The sequence below is a fragment of the Callorhinus ursinus genome, unplaced genomic scaffold, assembly GCF_003265705.2.
Source record: "Callorhinus ursinus isolate GAN/ISIS: 27379988/994484 unplaced genomic scaffold, GSC_fseal_2.0 scaffold13, whole genome shotgun sequence".
Lineage (NCBI taxonomy): Eukaryota > Metazoa > Chordata > Mammalia > Carnivora > Otariidae > Callorhinus > Callorhinus ursinus.
Genome location: NW_027397075.1, coordinates 14,848,983 through 14,875,841, shown reverse-complemented (window position 1 = coordinate 14,875,841; position 26,859 = coordinate 14,848,983). Strand labels below are relative to the sequence as shown.

The 26,859-nt window shown below is 54.5% G+C and overlaps 2 protein-coding genes across 10 annotated transcripts in view; one reads left to right on the top strand and one right to left on the bottom strand.

The window, feature by feature from the left end:
* The first annotated feature begins 3 nt into the window (after positions 1-3).
* GNPTG (N-acetylglucosamine-1-phosphate transferase subunit gamma) lies at positions 4-14,234 on the top strand. The gene is made up of 11 exons (XM_025877452.2): positions 4-100; positions 177-234; positions 316-383; positions 12,814-12,868; positions 12,935-13,018; positions 13,107-13,200; positions 13,278-13,392; positions 13,471-13,553; positions 13,633-13,761; positions 13,846-13,927; positions 14,024-14,234. Exons 1-11 carry the CDS (start codon positions 49-51, stop codon positions 14,119-14,121), a joined length of 918 nt encoding a protein of 305 aa, XP_025733237.1. The 5' UTR covers positions 4-48; the 3' UTR covers positions 14,122-14,234.
* UNKL (unk like zinc finger) overlaps positions 14,216-26,859 on the bottom strand; it is a 34,944-nt gene continuing 22,300 nt past the window's right edge. For 3 of the 9 annotated variants that reach the window (XM_073899742.1, XM_073899738.1, XM_073899739.1), the window contains exons 11-15: positions 18,680-18,772; positions 18,231-18,458; positions 17,440-17,642; positions 17,110-17,346; positions 16,033-16,419 (exon numbers count right to left, since the gene is read on the bottom strand). In XM_073899742.1, the coding sequence (XP_073755843.1) occupies positions 16,264-16,419; positions 17,110-17,346; positions 17,440-17,642; positions 18,231-18,458; positions 18,680-18,772 (917 nt within the window). In that variant the 3' untranslated portion in view covers positions 16,033-16,263. Of the gene's footprint in view, positions 15,780-16,032; positions 16,420-17,105; positions 17,347-17,439; positions 17,643-18,230; positions 18,459-18,679; positions 18,773-23,414; positions 23,531-23,944; positions 24,074-26,859 lie in introns of those variants that run through there. The other 6 variants (XR_012380492.1, XM_073899740.1, XM_073899743.1 and 3 more) reach the window with 6 other exon arrangements.

Here is a 26,859-nt window from a genome sequence, read left to right as displayed (position 1 = left end):
GCCACTTCCGGCCCAGCGGCGCCCACGTGACCGCGCGCGCGGGGAGCGATGGCGGCGAGGCTGGCGGGCTTCCTGCTGCTGTTGGGGCTCGCGGCGCCGGGTTAGTGTCCCTGCGTCCCGGGGCCTCTGGCGTGCGCCGCCACCCGCCCGCCTCCTCACCGCCCCGTTCCCCGCAGGGCCCGCGCCCGCCGCTGCCGCCAAGATGAAGGTGGTGGAGGAGCCCAACGCGTTCGGGTGAGCGGCCCCGCGGGGCGCGGCGGGGCGCGGAGGGACAGCCCAGAGCCCGGCTCCCCCTGACCCTGCCGCTCCTCGCAGGCTCAACAACCCGTTCCTGCCCCAGACTAGTCGCCTCCAACCCAAGAGGGATCCTTCACCCGTGTCTGGTGAGTGCGGGACCCTGGCCGCGCACATGGGGGCGGCCAGGGAGGGAAGCGGGGAGCCGGCGCGGGTTCCCGGCTCGGGTGGACGGGGGTATCCTGGGATGAGGGCCCTGAAAGGGCCCGGAGGCTCGTGCATTCGTTTGTCAGCCTTTCAGAGTTTTGAGTGCACCAACGTTAGTATTCCAGAACGTTCTAGTACGAGTTAAATAGTTACCCCCGGTTTTAGTCCTCTTTAATTCCTTTTGTGAAGGTGATCTCAGTTAATAGTTGGCCACAGACGTCTTTTGTGCTTTTACGTGCGTAAGTGTACAAGGAAAAACGTGCATTAATGTGGTTTGGTGCTTTCTGCCGCTATTTTTTAAAACGTATTTTTTGCCTTTTTTTGAACACGGACTACACAGGTTTGCTCATTTGCTGCTGTTGCTCGCCGTGTGCCTTCATGGTGGTGAACACTGGCCTTCACTCTTCTCACTTGATACTTAGTCTTTCATAGGATGGCGCTGCGTCCTTCTCTCGTCAGATGTTACGTTTAAATTTGTTGGTCGTTAGAAGCAATGCTGTGGAGAACATCCTTCCGTATGGATTGTCTGTTTCTAGGCTGTGTGCGTGGTTTCCAAAGGCAGGATCCCTGAAGTGGAATGGCTTGGTCGTCAAATGAGAAACATGGGAAGCAAAAAACCCAGTAATGTTTTCTATTGAGCACTACTGTGTGTTAGGGTCTGTGGTGGGAATGCAGAAATGAGCAAAACGTAGAGGGCTTGTTCTCTCTTCGTGACAGTCTAATGGGGGGAGTGTGCGTATGTGCGCCAGTAAAGAAGTAGGTGAAACGTAGAATGCTTGATGAGAAATACTCTGTCGGTCTGGAAAGCAGAGACGAAAGTGTGTGTGAAGAGGTGAGCGTTGTTTTGGGAACTGCCATTTTATTTTTTTAAAGATTTTATTTATTTATTTGACAAAGAGACACAGCGAGAGAGGGAATACAAGCAGGGGGAGTGGGAGAGGGAGAAGCAGGCTTCCTGCCTGCCGAGCAGGGAGCCTGATGCACGACTTGATCCCAGGACCCTGGGATCATGACTGGAGCCAAAGGCAGACGCTTAACGACTGAGCCACCCAGGCGCCCTGTTTATTTTATTTTTAATTCTTGTTAAGTAAACTGTACACCCAGTGTGGGGCTTAAACTCGAGACCCCAAGATCAAGAGTCATATGCTCTAGGGACAGAGCCACTTAAATAGGGGAGTCAGGAAAAAGCTGAGAAATGACATTTTGGCCAGAAGCTGAAGGAGGAAAGGACGTGAGGGAGGGATGGGGACCTGTGGGAAGAGGAGTCCCACAAAGGGCCGGGGGCAGGCGGAGGCCTCCAGCAAGGACGCCCAAGCCGGAGGGACTGGGCGTGGGTAGGATGCACTCAGGGAGCAGGTGTGAGATTTCACTCTGAACAATTCTATCCCTGTTTTTTATTACAAAAAGTATTGAAAAAAATGGAGAAATGGGACAGTGGACACCCGTGTGCTCTGCACCTCTGGGAACGGTTCACATTTGCCTGGTCCTCCTCTCTTTCATCATTTTGAAAAATGTGAATTTCCATTTTGCTGAACCATTTGAAACTAGATTACAGACATTATGACACTTTATCTGTAAATAGTTCCAGGATGGATCCCCCACCCCCCCAAAACTAGTAGTAAGTGTGTAAACAGTCCACACCCCCCAGTCGTCTCAGTGCCCTCTACAGCTGTCCCAAGCCCCCCTGCCCCAGGATTAGTCAAGGGTCACACGTGTATTTGGTTAATCAGGTGTCTGTAATCTTAAATCTGCAACAGGTCCCTCTACACGGTACCCCCTTTAAAAAAGGCTTTCATGACCTTGACTTTGGAGGAGTCCGGGCCAGTTGTCTTACAGAATGACCTCCTGGATTGCTCTGGTTTAGGTCATTTGCCTGGTTCTCCTTTCTTTGGTGTGTGCTCCGTGAGTGGGGAGATAGGCTGGGGAGCTTGATTACTGTCAGGTGGTCAGGGTCAGTGGTCTGGACACGGATCCTTCCTAGCAAGGCAGTGGACCATGTGTGGCCTCATGTGGGAGGACAGTGCTTTGTGGCCAGGGTCCCTCCACTGTCCACACGGGCTTCTGCTCTTGGCGTGCGGGCTGCGAGCTGTCCCTGGGCTCTTGAGTGACCGCTGCGCCCAGGAGTCTCGCGTTCTTCCCCGAGGGAGGAGGAGAGTGCGTGCCTACTTTCTGCATCTCTCATGCCGCTGCATCTCCTAGCAGATGGCCTCTGACAAAGAATAGCCTTCCTCTCCCCTCCTCTTTTCTTTTTGAAGACCAGCATCGGCTCATTTGAAACTATTTTTATTGAGCTGTGGTTGACACATTCAGTTTGATGAAATGTGGCACTTGATCACATCCATGTCCTTGTTGCCCAAAACAAGGTGGAGAACAATTTCATCAACCAGAAAATGCTGTGTTCCTTTCCACATCCTCCTTATCGCTTTCTGGTGTCTGTCACTGTAGATGAGTCTCCTTCGTGCTTGGCCTCCAGCTACATGGAGTCCCAGAGCATGCGTTCCCGTGTCTGGTTTCTTTCCAGCCTCGTGTTTCTGGGACTCATCCGTGTTGTTGTGTATCACTGTTGTGTATCACTGTTCTTTCTTATTGGTGAGTCCATGTAAGAACTGAAATTGAGTATGGCCCATAATTGCTTCTGTCATGCCTACGTCAGTGTCCTAGTTGAGGTGATGAACCAGAGCTGGGTAAGCATTGGGAGAGGCTGCGTGTTGGTACGTGGACCGTGGAGCAGGAGTTTTGCAACTTCTTGTAAGTCTCATTATTTCAAAAAGCATACACACACATATATGTGTTTATGTTGGGAGATCCATGTGACTTTAAGTTTCCAACTGAAATGTAGTATTACAGGGCTGGGGTTTTTTCCCTACGTTTTTCTAACATTGAAAAGCTGGGTTCCTTAATCACAAATATATTTACTGGCTAACTCCCATAATCACAGAAAATAGCTTTGGGATTATAATAACAATACTACTAGTAACATGAAATGAGTGGGTGAGGCTTGAGTTTTTATGCAGTTCATTTTAGGATGTGTCCAACCAGGGACAGATGTCAGAGCTCTGTGGTGCAAGGCCGAGCACATCCGTGTCTAATCTCTCTGACAAGCACTTTGGGTCAGATGTTTCTACCTGTGCTCAGTGGTAGTGCCTGCTATACATCTTTTTCATTTTCGATTTTCACTAACTTTAAAACCCTTTTTTAAGTTTTTGTTTTGTTTTTTAAGAGTCATTTATTTTAGAGAAAGCACTCAAGAGCGGGGTGGGCGGGGAGAGCCGCAGAGGGAGAGAATCCCAAGCAAACTCCTTACTGAGCCCAGAGCCCCACCTGGAGCTCGATCCCATGACCCTGAGATCATGACCTGAACTGAAATCAAGAATCGGATGCTCAACCGACAGAGCCCCCCAGGTGCCCCGATTTTTACTTGAGTTTAAACAGTTTTGTGATAGGGCCGATTTGGAGCACATGGGAAAGTGGGAGGGAAGGACGTTGAGGCCCCAAATCCCGGCACTCAGCCTCAGCCCTCACCAGCAGCCCTGTTCTTACCACTTAGCTCATTTGTAAATCTTTTGGTCGTCCTAAGGGCATAGCCATGTTATCTTCTTCACGCTTTAAAAAAACGAACACCACCACTAATTCCTTCAATAAAAATCCTGTCAGTGCCTTAGGTTTCTAACGGTCTCTCATCGTTAAGAGCTGGTTTGTCCAAGTTGGTGTTTCTGCTCCGTGTGCTGTGGCCTCATGGACTTTGTCTCTGGATCTATAGCTCCCCTCCCTGTTCGCTCATAATTTCCTTATTGAAGAAACTGGGTCAGTTGTTTACCACATTCTGAATTTTGTTCATTGCGTTCCTGTGGTGCTTAACATTTCTTTTTCGTGTTCACTGGAATAAAGACCGTTGTGTTTTTTTTTTTTTTCCCTTTCTAATCTGGTGGCTTTCATTTGTTTTTCGTGTGTCTTGCACGGGCCAGGCCTCCTGTGCTGCTGAAGAGCCGCTCTCCCTTCCTTGCTCCTTGCTCAGCATCCCTCTGTCGGCTCAGGCGTCCCCCCTTGGTCGGGGAGAGGAGGTTTCCTCTTCTGCCTGCTTGCTGAGTTTTCACTGTGTGAATGGATGGGAATTGTGTCAAATGCTTTTCTGTACCTATTGAGATGGTCAGAGAGTTCGCTTTTTCGGGCTGTTTATACATTGGTTAGTGGGAATTTGTGAATGTTGAGCCAATCCTGTATCCTTGGAATGAACCCCACTCGGTCAAGATGAGTCCACACATTTTATATATTGCTGGATTTAAATTGCTAATTATTTCTGACCTGCTTTTTATTTCTAGAATTTCAGTTTTTTTCTATTTTCTACATAACTGCTGAGACTTTATTCCTGTTTTGTTTTACTCCCTTAAACATGTTGTAATAACTGCTTTAAAATTCTCTTCTGCTCCCAGCATCTGCGCCGTGTGGGGCTTGAGCCGCAGTGGTGTTTTCCTTTTCTCTCCGGTGTGGGTCGCACTGCCTGCGTGCTCACACATCTCATATTTTTGGAGTAAGTTCTTGACGCGGGCTCGGCTGTGCTCCTTTGAAGAGCATGATCTGTTCAGACAGATCTGAGCCCACACTCGGGCCCTGCTGGGTCTCTGGCTTTGCAGGCCTCCCCCCAGGTGTGTGTGTAGGGCTGGGCCAGGGAGCCCCGCAGGGCTCGTAGGCAGTTTCAGGCTGCCCTGTGGTGCATTTCTTTTTGTTTTTTTTTTAAGATTAAAAATATATATGTAAAGATTTATTTTAGTGAGAGCGAGCAAGCAGGGGACAGGGGGCAGAGCAGAGGCACAGAGAGAGAGACTTAGACTCTGTGCTCATCACGGAGCCCGACACGGGGCTCAATCTCACGATCCTGAGATCATGACCCGAACTGAAACCAAGAGTTGGACACTTAACCGACTGAGCCACCCAGGTGCTCCTAAGATTAAAAATATTTAAACTCTTCTTCATAAATATTTTTAACATCTTTTTTTTCCAACTAAAAAACAGAATGGATAGCATAAACATGGTTTAATAGATTATATTCATGGCTTGGAAAAAATTACCTGACTGCTCCCTGCTCAGCGAGGAGTGTTTCTCCATCTCCCTCTGCCCCCCCACATGCGCATTTTCTCTCAAATAAAAATTTTTTAAAAAATTACCCAACAAAAATGTAAAGGCTTTCAAAACAGGTATAAAGGGTGAATGTTAAATTATTCTAAGATTCTTAAATGGGCCCCATTTGCTCAAAATGTACCAAAGGTCAAACTATTTTTCTACAAAGTGTGCCCAAGAAGTATCGGGCGTACATGAGTTAGGCAGAAATAGCCTCTCCAGCCACCTCACTGGGCTCTTCCTTCAGAAAGCAAACCTAATCTTTGCAGGTCTCCTGATAAGGTTTTTAATGTAGTTGTTTCCAAAGATGTGAAAAGAAGGTGCTACAATACTGCCGTCAAAGCCAGCGGCACTTTGGGCACTGCACGTGCAGTGGGGAGCTGGTGCTGGGGGCGCGGGGCCTCCCGCCCCAGGCTGGGTCCATTCTGGTGACTTCAGAAACTCTTGAGACACTGAGTTTTCAGGACTATCCCTTTTTAGAAAATGCTTATTCCCAAACCAACTAACGTGATTGAACAAATGTACGATCTCTAAAAATGCTGAGTGGGCAAACAAAAAAACTCTCTACCAGGCGGAAGAAAAGGGTGTGAGCAGTTTTCTTCAGTATGGCCCTCAGCCAGGGGAAGGCCCGCTCCCGTCCGCACTGCTCTGCTTCAGTCTGAAGCTTTAAAGCACGTATTCTCAACAGAGCGAGGCTTTTCTGACAGATGGCTTTCATCTGGATGAGATTTGTTATAGACTGAAGGGTTCTGACCCACGAAGACGTGTGCATTTATAAAAGTAGTCCCACTGGACGCTTGATGTGTTTGGATTGTGCAGCTCAAATAGTTTCCTACAAAATATTTTAGAGCTATTTTCAAGTAATTAAGACACAGCTTTCCAGTTTTACCACTCCTCCCCACCCAAATGTGTGTGTCCTTTACTGTGACTCAAGCTGGCTTCCAAAACAGGTGTCCAAAGGTTGCCTTAGGAAAGGTAAGCGAAGGGCTCGGTATTTACCAGGTGACTTTACCTCTAATCCAGAGCAGGGCGGTGAGACACACAGAGAAAGCAGTCTCAGAAAAAGCCCATTCTATTAATTAAGCTTTGCTTTTTAAAAGCCACTAGTATTTTTTCCAAAACAAAACCTTTAATGTGAAAATCTTGAGTTTTATTAATGTAGTGCAAGGATTTTCTTTAAGCTAATGATTAAAATCAGATATCCGGGAGAGACCCAGTGGTTCTATTGAAGGTTATTAGCTATTTTGTAAAGTCTGGCATTTAAAATTTAAAGTGAAAACACAAAGATCACAACAGTTACACTGCACAGTTTTCAATCTCTTACTGAATTTTTTAAAAACCACTATTTTGAGCACGTGAAGCACACAACAAATACAGTTTTAAAAAGTTCTGTGAAAAAATTTCCCATCATTATGACAAAAGTAATCTCTTTCAGCAATTAAGTCATAATTCTAAAAGGGAATGTAAGTTAATCGTGGATTTAGAAGAGCTGAAAGCAACACAGGTGAGCAAAAGAGTGTGCTTGGACATTCAGACCCCGGGCACCGGTGAGCTCAGGACTGATCCCAGTGGGCGGCAGGTCTCACGGGATTCCGTGGGACTCGGAACCCAGAGTTCATGTGCACATTTCCCACGTTTTCCAGAACGTGAGCTTTGATCTTGGTCTTGTGTCTTTAGAATGGAAGACTGAGAACGATCAGTGGTTTGCCCAGGGCTCTGATGTCCTAGCGAAGCAGGGAGAGAGAACCACCCCGGTGTGCGGCAGGGAGAGCCCCATGGGGGTGGAGGGGGCTGTCTGTCTTTTCCAGCAGGAAACCATGAGAAAATATTGGAGACATTAAATGTCTTCTAAGCAAGAGCCTACACCCAACAGTAAGCCAGCTGCCTTCTCCCAGATACAACCAAACGGCTCATCTAACTTGTAGTTTCTGAAAGTAAAAATATTAATTTTATTTACTTTTTTTAATAACTGCTACCCACCCAGCATGAGGCTCGAACTCAGGTCCCCGAGATCAAGAGTTGCAAGCTCCTCCCACTGAGGCGGCCAGGAGCGCCCCAGCTTCTAAACCAGTGCTGTTTTCTTTTTCAAAAGCCACGTGTGTGCTCGACTGGTTTTCAGACACCACCTGCAGTTGTGGAGTTTGAAAATGAGGGTTTTCTTTTCCATAGTTGTCTAATTGCAAACATTTCCATGACTTCACTTGTCCGTTTTGTGCTCAGTAATGACAGCAAAAAAAAAAAAAACAGTGAACCGAGGAAGTGTACCCACCCCCATGAGGGCACTGTGGGGTCGCGCCCGTGTTCAGGGGCCTGGCAGCATGGCACCTGCTGAATTCTGTCAAGTACATGTTTTTTCTTCGAGTTTAAAGAATTGAAGGGCTGATCTGAAAACACTGACTGTAAATGCCTTTCAGCAGTTACTCTTCGTCCGTTCTGAGCTTTGGGGCCGCTGTCCTTCCTGGGGGTGGCCCTGAGAAGGAAACCCCTGGGGGCTCATCCTCGGGGCCCACTGCCTTCCTGTGTTGCCCTGACTTCCCAGCTGCTGGGTCATCCCCCATCGTCCCTGTCGCTCTGGTCCATGACACTGGGGTGGGCTCTGGAGCGCCCTGCAGGAGGGTTGGCCTGGTGTCAGCCGCAGTGGCCTCTGATACGGTTCACATTGTCCTTTGCTTCTCTCTACACAGATGAGGATGTCAGAACTCTCATGGGCTGTTACCATTAACTCATGGAAGTTCGTGCTCTTAAATCCGTAAGAGGGATTTTTCCTGCAAGGTCATGTTCCTCTATACAGTTTGGTTCACTTGCTTTGATTTTAGCTGTAGGGACTCACAGTCATCCTTTTAACTTTGAACATGTGAACGCGTTCATACAGTTCACATGTAAAGCTGTAGAGACAGGTGCGCTCAGACCACCCTTCCTGCCTCATCCCATTCTGTTGTGCTCCCTGTGAGGGGCCCATCGATTGGTCCTTTTTTAAAATTGAGAGAAAGTAGATCTAGAACATTCTTGTAGTTCCAAGTGTACAATACGTGGTTCAGTATTTGTACATATTCCAAAATGATCACCACGGTATGTTCCTCCACGTCCTGACCGAAGTTTGCTATCTTCCCACGTGCATGTGTGCGCGCGCGTGTGAGAACAGCCATCCTAACGGGAGGGCAGTGGCTCGTTGTGGGTTTGAAGGTTTCCCTGATGACCACACCCTCCATGTCTGTGCATTGTGTTTGTAGAGCTGCTTCAGACTCTAGTCAATCCTTGTCCATTTTGGAATGAAGTGGTTTGGGGATGTTTTGTTGTTACAGGAGTTGTGTGCGTCCTGGAGATTACCCTTACTGGAAGTGTGAATTTGCAAGTGTTTTCTTGCGTTCTGTGGGTTGTCTCTTTCTCTTGATAGTGCCCTCTGATGCACAGAAGTTGTTTCCAAGTCCAATTCATTGGTTTTGTTTCTTAGAGTGCCTTTGGGGTCATAGCCAAGAAGTCATTGCCAAAGCCAATGTCCTAAGGATTTTTCCCCGTTTTTCTACTGAGCTTTTTAGGCTTAGCCTCAAACCCATTTTGAGTTATTTTTGTATATGGTGTAAAGTAAGGTTCCGGTTTCTTCCTCTACGTCTGGTTATTGTTTCCCGGCACCATTTATTGAGAAAATGGCCCTTTCCCCGCTGAATGGTCTTGACATCAGATCATAAGAATGGATGTTCAGGACCGTCTCTGGGCTCTGGGCTCCATCACCCCACCTGTGTGCACGCCAGCACCACACTGTTTCAGTCTGTGGCTTTGAAGCACGTTTTGAAATCAGGGATTGAGTTTTTCAACTGTTCCTTTTTTTTCTCTTAAGATTTTATTTATTTATTTGACAGAAAGACACCGAGAGAGGGAACACAAGCAGGGGGAGTGGGAGAGGAGAAGCAAGTGTCCCGTGGAGCAGGGAGCCCGACGCGGGGGGCTTGATCCCAGGACCCTGGGACCATGACCTCAGCTGAAGGCAGACGCTTAACGACTGAGCCACCCAGGCGCCACTCAGCTAACTTTGTTCTTTTAAAGATAGTTTTGGCTATTTGGGGTTGAGATTTCATTTTAATTTTAGGATGGGTTTTCTTATTTCTGCAAACAAATTTTCCTGGGATTTTGATACAGACTGAATTAGGTCATTTAGGGTAGTATTCACATTTTAAGATTAAGTTTTCCTGTCCGTGAACACAGGGCTTCTATTTATTTCATTTATTTATATCTTTAATTTTAGCTGCATTCTGTAGTTTGTACAAGTATTTTGCCTTTTTGGTTAATTCCGACTATTTTTCTTTTCAATACTTTTATATGGAGTTGCTGAATTTCCTTTGTGGATTGTTAGTGTAGGGAAACACACCTGGTGTTTGTCAGTGTCATGTCCTGCAACATTAGGAACAGACTTTTGTGGACTCTCTCCACACGCGATCCTGGCAACAGAGTTGTATTTCTTCCTTTCCAGTTTGGATGCCTTTTCTCTCTTTTGTGCCTAATTGCTATGGCTATAACTTGCAGTGTGCTGCTGGAACAGGGAGCGCAGTGCAGAGCGCGTCGTTGTCTCGTTCTGGATCTGAGGAGGAGCGCGTTGGGTCTCGCGCCGGCCCTGCATTGCCCACAGGATGCGCGCTGTGGGGTCTGCCTCGGTGGCCTCCGTTGTGCTGCCGCTTTTCTGCTTTTCGTTTGTGGAGTGTTTGTCATGAAAGGGGGTTGAATTCTGTCAGGCGCTGCTTTCTGCAACAGCCAAGTAGCCGTGGGGTTCCCCCCGGGGCTTCCTTCTGTTGTGGATTTTATTGTCAAGATGTTGAACTGTCCTCGTATTCTGGGAATGAACCCCACTTGGTGTAGGATCCCTTTAATGTGCCGTTAAAGTGCATTTGCTGGTGTTTTCGTTGAGGATTTTCTGCATTCGTGTTCATGATGGATCTTCGTGACTTTGGTGCCAGGGTGACACTGGCCTCGGAGGCTCTGGGAACATGTGAGGACGACTGATCAGTTGGGTTTCTAGGAATGTGTCCATTTCACAAAGGTGGTCAATTTGTTGGAGTAGGTTTCTCATCGTATTCTCCTGTCTTGTTCCTGCAGAGTTGGCAGTGTCCCCCCTTTCATACCTGATTTTAGGAATTTCAGTGTGGGGTTCTCTGTCCAATCTAGCTAAAGGCTCATCGATTTGTTGATCTTTGTAAAGAACCAGTATTGGGTTTACTGATTTTCCTTTTGCCTCTGCTCCAACCTTTTATGATTTTTTCCTTGAGCTAGCTTTGGGTTCAGTGTGCTCTTTGTCTAGTTCTGGAAGGTGTAAAGACTCAGGGTCTGGTTTGTCGCCCGTATCCGAGCCCCCTCAGCGTTGCTGGCACCGTGCCACGTGAGCCCTGGAACCCTGTGGTCACTGTTTCTGTCCCAGAGTGTTTTCTAATTTCCCTTGTGATTTCCTGTTTGACCCAGTGGTTAAGATGCTAATTCCCATATATTTGTGCATCCCCCACACATGCCCCTGCTGTGATCAGGAAGGAAAGCACGTAGGTATAACCTAAGGTTAGTAAGAACTCGGATGGAGCGTACTTGGTCTCCTAACGACATCCTGCTTAGGGTCTGGTCTGTTTGCGGTGGGGTCCAGGCTCGGGGGTGCTTCTCTCCAGGCTGGTGCATACCCTCGGAATGTACTTCAGAGGACATACCCTGTGGAACCAAAGTGGCTCGGCTTTGTGGCTTCTCTGTCCTTCCTCTGCTGCATTACTCCATTGACATTTTCTTCCAGGTGACACACTTGATTTCACTCTCATTTCTGCTTGTGTATATCCCATGTCTATTTTCTCTGTGGAAACCATGGGGGTTAGTAACATTAGAAGTGACTAAATTCTAATTTGAATTTTTTCAACTGTCAGATCCCATACAAACACTCCCGTCAGCTCTGCCCCTCCCCCAGCCCGGTCACCAATCCCATGGGCAACCCCCCCTTGGACTGGGTGCCACCAGCAAAGGCTTGTGATGCCGTGTCATGCATCCGTCTTCCAGAGTCTGTAGATTGACCCTCCCGGCCATGCAGGTTGGCTGTGGATGCATGTTTACTGGAGAAGCAGACAAACTTGCTCCGTCTGGACGGGCACCCTGAAGTCATCAGGAACCCCTCAGCCGGCACCCTGCGGCGACTTAACTCTGCCTCCGTGGGGAGGGTTGTTCTGGATGCGGAACCGTTGAGCTGCCCTCTGGCCCGCACGCCATCTGTGCGGAGCCCCGCTGAGAAGCTCGGGGACATTGCCTACGTGTGACGGTCTTCGGATTTCTCACGATCTTCTCGGGTGTCTCGGTGAGGGTCGGAGCCTCGCCTGCTTGCAGTTCAGTGAGCGTCCTGGATTTGTAAATTCACGTCTTCTGTCCAGTTGGGAAGTTTCTGCTGGGGCTCCTGCTGTCCTCCGGGGGCTCCCATGTGGTGCCCACAGCTCCGCAGCAGTTGACTGGTTCTTCCATCTGCTCAGATGCTGTTGACCCTTCCTGCAACTTCTTTACTTGGCTTGTATTTTTCAGCTGCAGCATTTCTCTTCTGGTTTCTTCTTGTAATATGTTTTTGTCCATATTCCTTTAGTTCTTGGAGCATATTTAAGACTGTTTGGAAATCTTTCCTAAGTCCGGCCTCTGGGCTGCTCCTGGGACGGTTTTGTCCTTTCCCTTGGTCACGGCCATGTTTCCCCTGCTGCCTTGTGAGAATTTGTGGAAAACAGGGCTCTGTGCTGGGCTCCTCGTCAGCCATTTGTGCGTGGCCGCTCTCGGAGGCCTGCCTTTCCCAGGCTCCCCCCACTGCTCTGTCGTCAGTGTCCCCCCATAAGCTCCTGCCCCAAACTCCTGCAAGGCTCTATGCCCCCTGCAGCTTTCGTGAGCCATGCCCACCTTTCCTGCTTGAGATCCAAGGTAGGCAAAGCGGAGACCAGTCCTCAGTCAGCCCCAGCCTGTTGGGAAGTTGCAGACAAGCTGGCCTGCACCACACCAGGGGGCAGTGGCAAGTACAGACAGCCCAGGACTGGTCCCACGAGCTTGAAGGTGGCTTGGTGCTTGCTTGGCTGTGGTCACCCTCTGGTGCTCCAGAACTCCCGTAAGGTTGGTTCAGCTGGTTTCTGGTTCTTCTGTTTTCCTTACGTCAGCCAGGCCCCTGTGCTCGTCTCAAGTTTAAACCGACCTGCCTTTCTCTGGAAGGTCTAGGCTTGGGGGCTGTTCGCGCACCTGCACTCCACACTCGACTTGGTCTCTTGTGCTGTTTTCCAGGGCCCGCGCACCTCTTCAGGCTTTCTGGCAAGTGCTTCAGCCTGGTGGAGTCCACGTGAGTGAGGGGAGGTGGGGGCGGGGGCGGGGGCTGGGACCCCCCCTGACGCACCTGTGCCCCCAGGTACAAGTACGAGTTCTGCCCGTTCCACAACGTGACACAGCATGAGCAGACCTTCCGCTGGAACGCCTATAGTGGGATCCTGGGGTGAGCCAGGGGCGTGCGGGCAGGTGGTCCCAGGCCCCTGGGCTGGTGCCCCCCCCCCCATCCCGCCTCACGTGCTGTTCTCCCTCAGCATCTGGAACGAGTGGGAAATCTCCAACAACACCTTCAGGGGCATGTGGATGAGGGACGGCGACTCCTGCCGCTCCCGGAGCAGGCAGAGCAAGGTGGGACCGTGGGGGAAGGGCCCAAGGATGCGGGGACCCAGCTTCCCCCCACCTGCCCACCAAGGCTTTCCCCACAGGTGGAGCTTACCTGTGGGAAAAGCAGCCGCCTGGCGCACGTGTCTGAGCCGAGCACCTGTGTCTATGCGCTGACGTTCGAGACGCCTCTCGTCTGCCACCCACACTCCTTGTTAGGTAGGACCCTGGGGCCGGCCCGGGGTGCAGGTGGGGGCGCAGGGGAGTTCGGCTAAGGGGGCGTCTGTTGAATTGTAGTGTACCCGGCCCTGCCCCCCGCCCTGCAGCAGCGGTGGGACCGGCTAGAGCAGGACCTGGCTGATGAGCTCATCACCGCCCAGGTGAGGTACGGGGCCGGTACCCCTTTGCCTGGGCGTGGCGCAGCCGCGAGCTGGCTCTTCCCTCTTCCTCCATCGCCAGGGCTATGACAAGTGGCTCAGGGTGCTTTTTGAGGATGCCGGCTACCTAAAGACCCCAGAACAAAGTGAATCGGTGCTGGAAGGAGGCGCCAAGGACCTGGCCTTCCAGACCTTAGAGAGCTGCCGTGAGGTAGGGACAGGGAAGGGTGCCTGGCCCCGAGCTGGCCCCCACTGCTGGGCCGCACGCCCTGCCCTCGGAACTCTTGTGTTGTAGGCACATAAAGAGCTGGCGAAGGAGCTCAGGAGACTGAAGAGCGTGCTGACCCAGCACGGCATCCCCTACACCAGGCCTGCGGGTGAGTTGTGCCCTGTGCAGGGCCCCAGCGCACCTGGGGACCTGCTGCCTGCGGGCCAGGCCCTATGCTGACCCCTGCTGCTCACTGTTCTGGCAGAGACTTCCAGCTCCGAGCACGTGGGCCCCAAGACACCCCCAGACGGGACAGCGGAGCCGCTCCGAGGCGACCCAGGACTGCATGGGAACACCTTGTGACCTGAGACTGGCAGGAAGGGGAGGCAGGTGGGGGCCACTTCCTCTGCCTCAGGGCCCCGTGGGCTCTCAGGCTCAGCTCAAAGAGGCGACAGAATAAAGATGCAAAGTTTTAATTCCTGTACTGATAAAAATAATTCCATGAATCCTGTAAACCATTGCATAAATGCTGTAGTGTAAAAAAAATTTAAACAAGTGTTAACTTGAAACAATTCACTACGAGTAAATGATTATGCATTATAGATTATGCATTATAAATACTACCTTCTGGGTTAAAGTTCCATTCCAGTAACATTCTCATCTAAATACTCAGAACAAACCTAGATGGAGGCTTCCATAAATTACTCCCCATGAAGCATCCACACTGAGCCGAGGTCTCCTGCGACCCCAGTCACACAAAAGCAGAGGCTGGACTGCGACCATGAGAGCCAAGAGGCAGGACGGCGCCACCCCGGGGTGCCCGCGGGGCAGGGAAGGCTTCCTCGGAGGGCCCAACAAGCAGTCCCCTGGGGGTCCTAAAAGTTCCACTCACGAGATTCTGGGGGGGGCGGGCCTCAGCGCACGTACTGGGGGAGGGGTCCCCACGACGCCGCAGCTCCAGTCTCTCACTGCACGGCAAGAACCGACCAGAGTAGCTTATACATAGACCTCAAGCTTAACTGTCCTTAGTTGTGTATAATTTGAAAATGTCTAGGCTACGTATTGGTAATAAACATTGTCCTGTTTCCCAAAGACGACCATAGGCCTGAAATGGGAAACAAGTGCATAAATATTAAAAAAAATAATTTTAAACGGTGGTAACAGTAGCACAAAATATACATTTCTAAGAGCTAATAAATCATCACTGATTAAAAACAAAGTAGATGCACTAAAACCAAGTCAATAGTCACCTTTAGTAATGCACTAGCTGCAGAACGTCATGGATCCACCTTCAAACAGAGCTATCGGTGTATCTTACGTTAAAAAAGGTTTTCAACCTCTTACTAAATATTTGGTTACTGATAAAAATTTTTACCGAGCCACTTTGCAGTTTACAAAATGCTATTAAATGTCTTTGGCAAAGCCACGGGTGGGCCGAGACTTCCAGGCCAGAGGGCCAGCCCCTGCTCCCGCCCCCAGCTCCGGCTGCCGCACGGAGAACAAAGTCTGGGTCAACTACAGACATCCTTTGCTTCTCCCCAGATTTCTAGGGAAAAATGACTCAATGCAGACCAGAGAAGATTCAAGTCCTCACCAAAACCACACCCGTTCTCAGGAGCATTTCTGCCATGGCTGGGCGGCTGGGTTCTCTCTGCAAGCCCGGGGTCACTGGAGTGGCTGTGGTAATCGCCAGGCTACCCTGCAGCCTGGGAGCCTCACCCCTGCAAGCTGGCGTCCATCCGGCTGCAGGAAGCGGCCGTGGGCAAGCCTCTGGTCTCAAGCCACCCGAGTGGGAGCCAGGACACCCTCCTAGCAGGCTCACGAGGCTACAGAGGCTCAGGCACGGCTTTGTGAAGTTAATATGAGAGCCTCCACCATTGGGGCCCTGGGCCGCGCTTCCCCTCAGAGGAACACACAAACCCGAGGGAAGGGCGTCCTCCGCCCCTCGTGCGAGGCTCAGGCACTTAGAAAAGCGGCCGCGGGTCACGGAGCATGATCGGGCTCGACGCCACTGCATGGTCCTGGAATATAAAACTCCAATTAATGTGCGTGTGCACGCAATTAGGAGTCCCTTTCACAAAATTAAAAACCTCTAAATGTGTCTTTCGGTATCACTGCTATAAATACGATTTGCACTTAATTTGAAAACTATAAAAAATCCTAGGCATTTCTCACTACTAGATAAACGCTCATTTCATAAGTACTAATTTCAGGATAGGAAATCTAAGATCTTTACCATACCGTGAATTAACAATAAACTGATAGGAAATGGTGTAAGTTCACAGTTCACATATAAAGCTTCATATTATCGCATATTAAAAAAACACAAACCTAGGAAGCAGCTTATAGCAACTCAGAATGTCTAACGCCCCGGTTTACAAAGTGCTTGGCGGGGTCACAGTGCGTCATTCCCGAGCCCATGGGGCCGGCCTGGTGGGCTCTGGGGGTGCGCCCGTGAGGTTGGAGAGGAGCAGGCCGGAGCCCGGGGTGGGAGCGCCAGAGCGGTCACCACGGGAGGGGCTGACCCTCACAGTAGGGGCAGGGGGGCGCGCCCGCGGCGCACGGCTCACAGAGCACGCGGTGCTGGCAGGGCTGGAGGACGGCGTCGCGGGCCCGCTCCCGGCACACGGCACACTGCTTCGCCCGCAGCTGGAAGATCACCTGCAGGGCGAGACACGGGTGGTGGTGCGGTCGGGTGGCATCCAGCAGAACCGAGGCCCCAGGAAAGCCATGGATGGGGCCGTCCGTGGGTCATCGGGGAATGTGGCCCCGGCTGCAGAGTGAGGGCCAAGGGACGCCCCTGGAACGAAGGTGGGGGCGGGAGAGCCCTCACAAGACGCCAGGAGCTGAGCTGCCACACTGGCGTGGGAAGGGGCAGCCAGGCAGGCGGCCACCTCGAAGGACAGACCCAGACAGAGGCCCCCAACTGACATGCTGTGGCCAGCAGGCTTGAGGGTCTGGGCTTATGGGGACCCTGACTCGGGACCTGGGCCTCCGGCCACAAGAGCAGCCAAAGCCTGGGAGACTGTGCCTCAGCGGCCACTGGAGGGGTAGAGAATGTGAGGGCCGTGGAACCTTCCAAATGCTCCAAGGTCTCACCACAGGCCCTGGTGTGAAAGAGATTTACAGCCGAGGGCAGTAAAGGTGAAGGATGGAAGCAGACAGACATCTACCCAGGAACCCCAGAGGGTGACCTCTGTGACCTCACAGAGGTGCTGCTCCAGCTCCGACCCCGTGGGGCGGGAGGGGCACACACCCTGTCCTCGGAGAGCAGAGGTGGCGGGGGGGGGGGATGGATGGGGTCTGGTGAGGAAGACCGGGGTGCCGTCCAGGGCCGGAACCAGGACTCACCCCATCCACGGCTTCCAAGTCCAGGCGCAGCTGACTCTGCAGGGAATGCAGCTTGGGGAGAGGAACGGCACCCAGGTCGGCACAGCGCTGCAGCCCCCGGCCCTCCAGCTCTTCCCGGAGCCGCCGGAACTGGGCCTCCACCTCCTCCTTCTTCTGCAGCGCCAGGTCCCGTGCACTGTCTGCGGCCAGAGCCCGCTCCTTCGCCTCCTTTGCCTCCCGCCGCCACGCGTCACAGGCCTGAAACCCGGGGCAGGGGCGGGCTGCAGCAGCGACACGCGGTGCCCCCCTTCACGGGCGCGCCTGCCCCACCCCTGCCTCCGCCCCACTCACCTGCTGCACCTGCTGCCAGGACTCCTCCCACTGCCTGATCTTCCTCTTGGCCTCGTCCAGCTGCCGCCTGACGCGGGCCAGCTCTGCACCGTTCGGACTCGCACTTGAGGACGGGGCGGGGCCGGTGTTCAGGATGGGGGACGGGCTGGGAGAGAAGCTGCCGGAAACAAAGTCCCAGATGCTCCCGGGGACGCCGTTCAAGCCTGAGCGCAGAGGGGACAGGAAAGGTCACTGGCTATGGTGCTGAGACCCCCACCTCTGGGCCCCGCTGACAGTGACCCCTGCCCCTGCCCCCCTTCCCAGCTGCTCAGGCATCTAAGCAGAAGAGGACGTGAAGTCGGGGCTGTCCCTGCACCGTCCCTGGCCCCCGAGCCCCACCCCCCGCCTCAGTCGGCAGGCCCCACAGCTGCGGGGACCGCCTAAGGTAGAGGTGTGCGCGCGCGAGAGTAAAGTGATACTTAAAATACGATGAGTTACACAAGGTAACGTCTCCCAATAAAAAATACAACAAGGACTGGTGCCGTTACTGTTGTGCCGGTCAGTGTGCTTGGCGCCAGGTCTCTAGTGACATCATAGGTCCTGGGGCCTGAGGCCCACCACCACACACAGGTGACAGCTAGGGCCATCCCGTGTTCGCGCCCCAAGGCACCCTCAGTGGACTGGACAGGGGACCCCTCAGGCGGTGGCCGCCCCTGAGATCGGGCAGTGTGACCACATGGGGGTTCAACGCACACCCCCCCCCGCCACGGACATCACGCAGGGCAGGCATGTCCCCACCAGCATCTGCTCACCTAAGGAGCTGTAGGAAGCAGCCGAGGAGCCCAGTGCTCCGGGCTCTGATCTGAGGGCCGGCGGCTGCTGGGGGGGCGTCATGGCTGAGGAGACGAGTGGCCCTGACAGGGACTGGGAGAGGGAGCTCAGCGGGGAGGTGGACAGCGATGAGGACGAGTGCAGGGATGGGGAGCGGGGCAGGCAGCCCGGGATGCTGACGGGTGCCGAGCCCCCCAGCGACCTCGGACCTGCAGAGAGCAGGGAAGCCAAGTTAGCCGGTGGGGTGGGGGCAGCGTGACCACGGTGCAGGGACGCAGCAGCCACGCCCGGGTCTCTCTGCAGAGACCATGTTGCTGAGACGGAGGTACCCCGAGGGGCTGGGGGCTGGGGACCTGCCCACCTGAGAACCGCCGCAGGGCTCTGAGGAGAAAGGCCGGCCCTGGCAAGAGCCCGTGGTGTGCCCTCCTACCTGCCGGGCCCAGGTCGCCGCTGTCATGCTCTTCCAGCTCTCTGTCTAGGGTTGTGAGGCCGACGTCACAGAGATGAAGCTCCAGAGCAGAACCTGGTGAGCCAGACGTCGCGTCAGCATAGGGCCACACCGCAGCCTGGCCCCACTGGGGAGACCCGCTTTCTCTCCCAGACCACAGTGCTAGCAGTCTCTGGGGCCCTGGTACGCTCTAGGCCCAGCTGCTAAAGGATCAGAGGCATCGAACAACGTGGGGCCCCCCACCTCCCAAAGCTTTCCCTTTTCTACAAGTAGGGGCCTCCCTCCCTTCACCCCCACCCCTGACAGTGGACCCTGGGGACCCAGCTCAGGCCCACCAGCCCCCAGAGCTTCTCAATTCAGCAGCTGCACAGCGGTCGACTCGGAAGAAGTGGCCAGAGGACCCGGCCCTCCGTGTGACTCCCAGGACACCGGCTGGGCCTGAGCTGCTGCTGTCTCCCTGGCCCAGGGTCTGCAGAAGAGCCCCCGGCACTGAAGGCGCAGCACAAGGAGGTCAGCTGGGCTCTGCCCTGCCCCCACCATGCACCCTCCCAGAAGCAGGTGGGCCTTTCCCGTGTGGCTGAGCCTTGCTCACCCCTGCTGCCCGATCAGATGCATCAGGTACCGTCTCTGGAGGCCACAGAGCATCCCCAGTCCCCAGGCCCCCAGGACAGACCGCCTTTCCAAAGCCCAGGGGATGCACCGAGGAGGCCCTAGTTGAGCCTGCTTGTTCTGGGTCCGTGAGCCCAGCTTCCAGAGCCTTCTGCCTCTGCCCTGCCCCCAGCAGCCTAGTGTCAAAGTCCCCTGAACTGTGTCTGACAAATGACAGCAAGTCAGAACCACTGGTCATTTCTGACCACGTCCTGCCCTCGGCTGGACCCAGACTCCTGGCCGTGTCAGACACGCCGCTGTGCCAGGGACATGCCAGGAAGCAGCAGGAGGACCGTGACCTCTGCAAACGACTGCGTTAGAATCCGGGAGCGAAGGCTGAACCTGCCGGAGGCTGCAGAGAAGCTACTACCCCTTCAAATGAAAAGCATTTACCGGGCGCCTGGGTCGCTCAGTTGGTTAAGCGACTGCCTTCGGCTCAGGTCATGATCCTGGAGTCCCAGGATGGAGTCTCGCATTGGTCTCCCTGCTCAGCAGGGAGTCTGCTTCTCCCTCTGACCCTCCCCCCTCTCATGTGCTCTCTCTCAAATAAATAAAACCTTAAAAAAAAAAAAAAAAAAAGAAAAGCATTCACCGTAATTACTGGGAAGGGGGTTGGGGGGAGACAGACTTCCAAACCGTCGGCTGCAGGACGCATGCAGAGCAGACTTGAGGTCCGGCCCATGTGGGGACCGCAGCGTCCTGGAGGCGGCCCAGTGCTGCCTAAGTCCCCAGAGCGCAGGCGCACATCCACCGTCCTCGGGCCACAGGCTCTGGCCTCCCTGGCGGGTGGAGGGGAGACGTGCTCGCCGGGGCTGGGACCCCAGGGGGCTGCACCGCCTGGCGAGACCTGTGCACTCCCGTCAGTGCCGCTGCGCCCGCTCGCAGATGCGGCCAGGAGCACAGAGCCGGGGTACTATGCAGGCACGGCCCCCCACACCCACCCCAGCCCTGCTTTGGATCCCAGCCCCCAGAAGAATTTTACCAAGGTAAGCCTGCTGCCCCACCCATCACCCTGGCCTTGGGCCTGCCCGCTCCAAAGAAAACACCCTTCCAACCAAGGTTTTAGGGGGTCCCACAGGTCCCATCCAGGAAGGAGGTGAGCATGCCGGACAGCAGCCGCCCCCCCCAGCCCCATGAAGAGCACGGACGTGGGGCCTCAGTCCTCTGTGGGGCACAGGGAAAAGGCCCCGGGCCAAGACAGCCAGGGAGCCTGCCGTGGCTCTGCACCCCCAGCAACCAAGAGTCGCAGGGAGAACGGACAGATGAGTCCCTCGGGGAGACACCGCCCGCCTGGGGCCTGCGCAGCCCCTTCCTCCTGTGGGCTCCCCCAAACCAGGCTTCTCTGGACCCCTCACCTGCTTGCCAGTGAGCTCCCTCCTAACACCTAGCAGCACACGGGCATTTGAATCCTGGGGCGGCCAAAACCAAGCACAACAGGAGGCAGCTTCCAACAGCGCCCCACAGATCCATTCTCGCTGTCGGGACCTAGAAGTCAGTCGAGACCAAGGCCTGCAGGGCCGGCTCCCCCAGTGGCTCCAGGGGAGGCTCTGGCCTGCTGGTGTTGCTGTCAAGCCCTGGCCATCTTGGGCTGGTGGACACGTCACCCCAGCCTTTGCCTCGACTGTCACACAGCCATCCCTCTGCATGTGGGCCAAACTACCTTCTTCTTTAAAAAAAAATTTTTTTTTTAATTTATTTGACAGAGAGAGACACGGCGAGAAAGGAAACACAAGCAGGGGGAGTGGGAGAGGGAGAAGCAGGCTTTCTGCCAAGCAGGGAGCCCGATGTGGGGCTCGATCCCAGGACCCTGGCTGGGATCATGACCTGAGCGGAAGGCAGATGCTTAACGACTGAGCCACCCAGGCGCCCCTAAACTACCTTCTTCTTCTTTTTTTTTTTTTTTTTTTAAAAAGTTTTTTTTTTTTTTTATGAGAGACAGAGAGAGAGAGAGAGAGAGAGAGGCAGAGGGAGAAGCAGGCTCCCAAGGAGCGGGGAGCCTGATGCGGGACTCAATCCCAGGACCCTGGGATCATGACCTGAGCCGAAGGCAGACGCTTAACCATCTGAGCCACCCAGGCGCCCTAAACTACCTTCTTCTTATAAAGACACACATCACACTGGGTTAGGACCCATCCGAATGACCTCATTTTACCTAGTTTGCATCTGCAAAGACTGTTTCCACATAAAATCACATTCTCAGACAAAAAATCAGAACTGAGACCTACCTTTTGAGCACACATAATTCAACCAGCAATAATGGGAGCCATGGAGGCCATGAACAGACACCTGCCTAACCACCCTCTCAGGGGCTCTGGTGCTTGAACAGGCATCTCCCGAGTAGACCAAAGGCTCAGAACTCCTGGCACCCTCCCCGGACAGAACTGTGAACCGCCCAAAGGGTGCACCTGCTTCTGGGGCAGACACTGCAGACCCTGACACCACTCACCCAAGCCCACCCCTCGCTGACCAACCCCCACCCCTTCTTGACATCCTGTCTCCACCTCACTCCAAACTGCCAAGCCTTGCTCTCCAGCCTTGTACCCATGCCTCCGTACCCCCTTGAAAAGGCAGCATCCACCCCCAACCTTGCCCCCCTACTCTCTCTGAGGAGCCTGGTAGCCCCTCCAGTGCCTGCTCCATGCCCAAACACACCCAGCTTCAGGCCCTAACCCTCAGATGCCAAAATCCCCCAGTGCACTTTGCCGCTTCCTACCAGGAAGAGGCCAACTGCGGCATCAGCAGCTTCTCAAACTCTGTGGACACAAGGGCCTCCCTCGCTGGTGCACCAGGGCCCATGCACTCAGTAGGAGCCCAGCAGGAGACCTCAGCCCCTCCATCCTCCCTGAACCTGCACCAGTGAGGGCTCCAAGCTCCAGCTATCTCAGCAGGCTGGCCCTCATGCCCCACCAGCCCTGTCCCTCAAGTGGCCTTTCTATGATGCCAATCCCCCAGCACATTAGGAGTCCTTCCTCCCAGAAAGACTGTGCCCCTTGGCGTGCTGGTGGACACTCAGGCCAGACCCAGCCCCCACTGCGGCTCTTCCTCTCTGTCACACAACACTGCTGTAGGCTGCAGCCTGGCAGACCTTCCATCAGCTCCCCCTTGTCCTGTGAGAACTTCTGCTCAGCCTCACAAACCCTTGTTTTGCATGTCGGCCCAGACTTCGAGGGCACCTGGAACCCATGAAGACTCACCTGCTGAAAACAAGCACTGACCCCCACCATCTGCCCTGCCCCCATTGCTCCACGCTCTGCGCTGTGGCCACAAGGATGGAGGCCCAAACCCACCCTTCCTGTGCTGGCCTAGGGTCCCAAGCCTCTGTCCTGCACATGCAAATCAGCCAGACCTGACGATGGAGACTTAACCTTCAGCACCAGGTTAGGTGTGGTATGCTTTAACCCTACAGTCCTAGAAACACTTTCTGAATAACAAAAGTGCAAATGAACTAACAGATTGGGGAGAAGAAACTGAAGCAGGAACCTTTCCTCACCTGGAAAAGATTTATCTTATCACGGTCCCCCACCCCCACCCCATGACTCAGCAGAGATACCCCCCTCCCCCAGCCTCAGGCGCAGAGGGGACACAGAGGGGCCGGCCTGCCCATGACAGCGCAGCCAGCGTGCCGGGGCGCACTGGATGCTCGTCTCAGGGGAAGACCCTTGTCTCCTCCACCTCACTGCTGAGTCAGACTCGGGTCCTCCGGGATATTCTCCCAAAGGAAGAACAGACTTTTAAGAAGACTTGAGCACTCAAAATCTAGAGCCAAATTACGAAAGCCGTGCCATCTGACCCGGAACCCTCTTTGCCCAACTACCAGGAACCACCCAGATGTTCATGAGAAATTAGCGGAGAGCTGCTGAATAATGGCCCTGGCAATCCCCAGATCCTGACGTGACACAGCACATTCAAGAGGCGACGCGGTCCTTCGGGGTCAAGGGACACGCAGGGACAATGCGCACAGTGCACAGAATTAAAGACCAGCACAGGGCAGCCCTGATGCCCGGATGCCCCCCCAGCACACCGTCCTCCCCTAATACAGGATGGAGAAGCAGCCGGCAAACCCACTCACCCACTGGCCTGAATTTCCAACAGTGCAGGCGACGATCCTGGGCATGACAAGGCAGGAACCCCAGCCTCACTGGGGAGCAAAAGATGCACCTCTCCCCCTGGAGAAGCCCCGCGGCTTCGCGCCCACGCAGGGAACCAGCGGGCGCCTCTGCAGAGCAGGTTCCCAAAAAGGGTATGTTTGCATTCACATCCCTGCACAGCCTCCAAGGAACCTGGTACTGACCCCTGGCTGTCACACCTGCCCTGCACACAGGCAACTACAACGGGTATGAGCAGCACCTGGAGGTGAGGGGAAGTGCACCTGGGGAGGAGGAAGGTACGGGCGGGGGGAAGGGGAGAGGAGACACTCTTAGCCTGGCCGGGGGGTGGGGGGGTGCACCTGGGGAGGAGGCACACCGTGGAGGTGGAAGGAGCGGGGAGGTGAGAGACGCACCTAACCTGGGGGCATGGGCACCTGGAGAGGAAGCGCAACCGGGGAAGGGGCTTTGCGCCCCTAGCAGGGAGGCGCGTCGAGAGGGGGTTGGCTCTCACCTCGCCCGGGGTGCACAGCCAGTTCCGCATAACGACAACCCACACCCAAACGGCAAGGGGCTGACGATGCTGACTCACCGTCCCCCGCGCCGCCGCCGATTCAAACGCGGCCCGCGCCCCGCCCGCCCCGCGTCGGCCCCGCCCCCGGTGACGTAAATTAGACCCGCCCGCCCACCCGTGCCGGCCCCGCCCCCGGGTGACGCACCCTTCGATCGGCCCCGCGTCAGCCCCGCCCCGAGTGACGTAACCCTGAGACCCGCACCGCCCACGCCGTGCCGGCCCGGTCCCCGAACGTCCGACGCGCCCCGCGCCAGCCCAGCCCCCTCTGACGCAGCCCTTTGACCCGACCCGATCCGGCCCAGCCGCACCTGTCCCGGGGCCGCGGACAGGTGCGCGTGGGCGGGGCCAGCCAGCCTGAGTCCTCCGAACCCCCAATCCCTCGCCGCCCTGTGTGTGGGCCCCGGGCGGGGCGCGCACCTCCTGACACAGGCACCTGCCCCTCCAGCCTCTTGGCGCCTCGAGGCAGCGTGCCCAAAACCCAGGTCCAGGTGCACGCGGGGGCTTCGCTCGGCAGGGCCGCTTTTGTTCAGGGAAAGGGTCTTCGCTCGGGGCGGACCGGCTCAGGTGTGAGCACGCTGTGGCCCAGGGCCAAGCCGGGGTCAGGATGAACACGCCCTGCCCCTGCCCTCGAGGTCACTGCGAGCCCTCGAGGTCACTGCGAGCCCTCGAGGTCACTGCGAGCCCGCAGCCCCGCCGCCAGGCCCTCCGGCCCCTCCATTGTCCGTCTGGTGTCGGGATGAAGGCTCTCCCGCCCTTTACTCCCAGCCACTCCCGGCAGTGAGCTCCGCAGACGACTATTTCAATGGTCACTATTTTAATCTGAAACCTGCTCACATGAAGTGGAAGGCAAAGGAAACGGAATCTGACAAATGGCCCTGAAATTATTCCACTAAATCCATTAACTACACAATTAGTCTATTTATTTTAGAGTTTACTCCTCTGTAGGCAGTGCACTGGTAAGGACAGAACCCGAGCCACACTACCCTATGTAAGGAGAAACCAGCCGGTCTACATCTGCCAGCCTCAGGAGGTAGGGCGGGCTCTTTCCCGGCGCCCCTGAGCAGCAGAAAGGTGGCTGGCTAGGGACCTCCTGGGGCCAGAGGGCAGTACTGGGGAGTCCTAACTGGGCCCGTATTATTGCGGTATGACAACACGTGATCTCGGGAGAGAACAGGAGGGTCCCACCGATGGTGGCAGCTCATGATTTTAACAGCAACAAAAATGTACTATCTGTAAACAAGCAAAGTTGATCCTGAAAAGACATTAACGTCTTCACTCTGGGTAGCTGGTTCACGGAACATTTAGGTGAAGGAAAGAAGGACCTGCAAAATGCTCAGTGACGCACGCAAACAGGCTGAGGACCTCCTGCTGGAAGGATGACAGCTGGGCACACTGAAAATACATGGATTTGATCTGGAGCTGCCATACCTGCCTCGAGGCCGCTTTCAAAGCACAGGTGCACCCAGCTCTATCCGTTCCTCGGGGAACAGAGCTGAGTACGGCCTCAGCCGTTTAGGGCAGGGAGTGTCTTGCCTAATGACTTCTAGGATGCTCCAATTTTACTATTACTACCTTTAAACTGGGGAAAATAAGCTTTATTTTTAAAAACTCTGCATAAAACCCAAAACAATAAAATCAAACATGCCATTCATACCAATGGCTTTCTGGCTCCTGTCCAGGTGGAAACACACCTGCCCCGTGTGCTTTAACCACGCGGGTAGGGCAGCCAAGCACCAGAGTCTAGAATTCTCTAGGGCAGCCGCTGAGAGACACCATACAGACTGTGCTCCTTGAATAACCAACCACTCAGCCCCCGAGTGCAAAGGGGACCTGCTCAGTGGCCAGACGGCTTGGGGCTGCCTTCCCGCGGCGGCTTTTGGCCAGATGTGCAAATGCTGGCACAGCTGGCCTCCGGGTGAGAGGCAGGGCTGAGTTCTCGAGCCCGCTGGCCACGTCGAGTCCACATATAACCAGAGACCTCTGTGGTTCAAGAGGGACACCTCGCTCAACCCCAATTCCAGGTCAAGCTCCAGTGTTCGTGTGTGTTGGTGCTTCAAAGAACACACACACAGAACCTACCCATGAAGGAGGTAAGACCTGAACAAATGCCCCTGGTCTAAGGCAGAGCCAGGACAGCGGTGGGCTGTCTTCACACCCACGTGGACAGGATTTCCACAAAAGCCCAGAGCACGGAAGCGGGGGTCACATGTTTGTGCCCAGCAAGGAGAGAAAGTCAGGGCTCGGAAAAAACCAGTAGGGGAAGGGGGTGGCTGCATCAAGGGTGCCCTCTCTCCCCACAGCGTCCCTTCCTAGGGGGCGGGGACAGCTCAATTCTAGAGGGTTCTTTCGCAGAGGAAACAGCTCCACAGCAGAGCCCGAGCGGGAACACCAGGGCTGTGCGGGAAGACACACTCAGCCACAGAATGTCTCCGGGCTTCTAGACGAGTGACCTTTGAAGAACCTCTTCAGAATGAGCACAGTGGCTCTAGGAAGGCCAGGCCGTGGCGGAAAGGCGGGGAATGCCCCAGGAGTCGGCTGTGACACCGGGGCAGGATTGCGCATGCCTGCCAGGTGTCCCTCACGTCAGCAGGAGGGACCACAGTGGCTCCCGGCCCCTTTCAAGTCCAGGACTTGCAATCTACAGGGCCGCTGGAAAGACACCCTCTCCTCCCCGACCTGGGCCGGTGCCATCTGCACCTGCGTCTCAGCTACGGGCCCTGAGGCTGGCGGTGTGACCAGGGTGCACAAGTTGTAGGGGGTGGAAAACAACGTGCACACACTCCTTGGCCATCAGCCACAGACGTTTATCTCTGGGTAGGAAAAAAAAGCCACAGACGTTTATCTCTGGGTAGGAA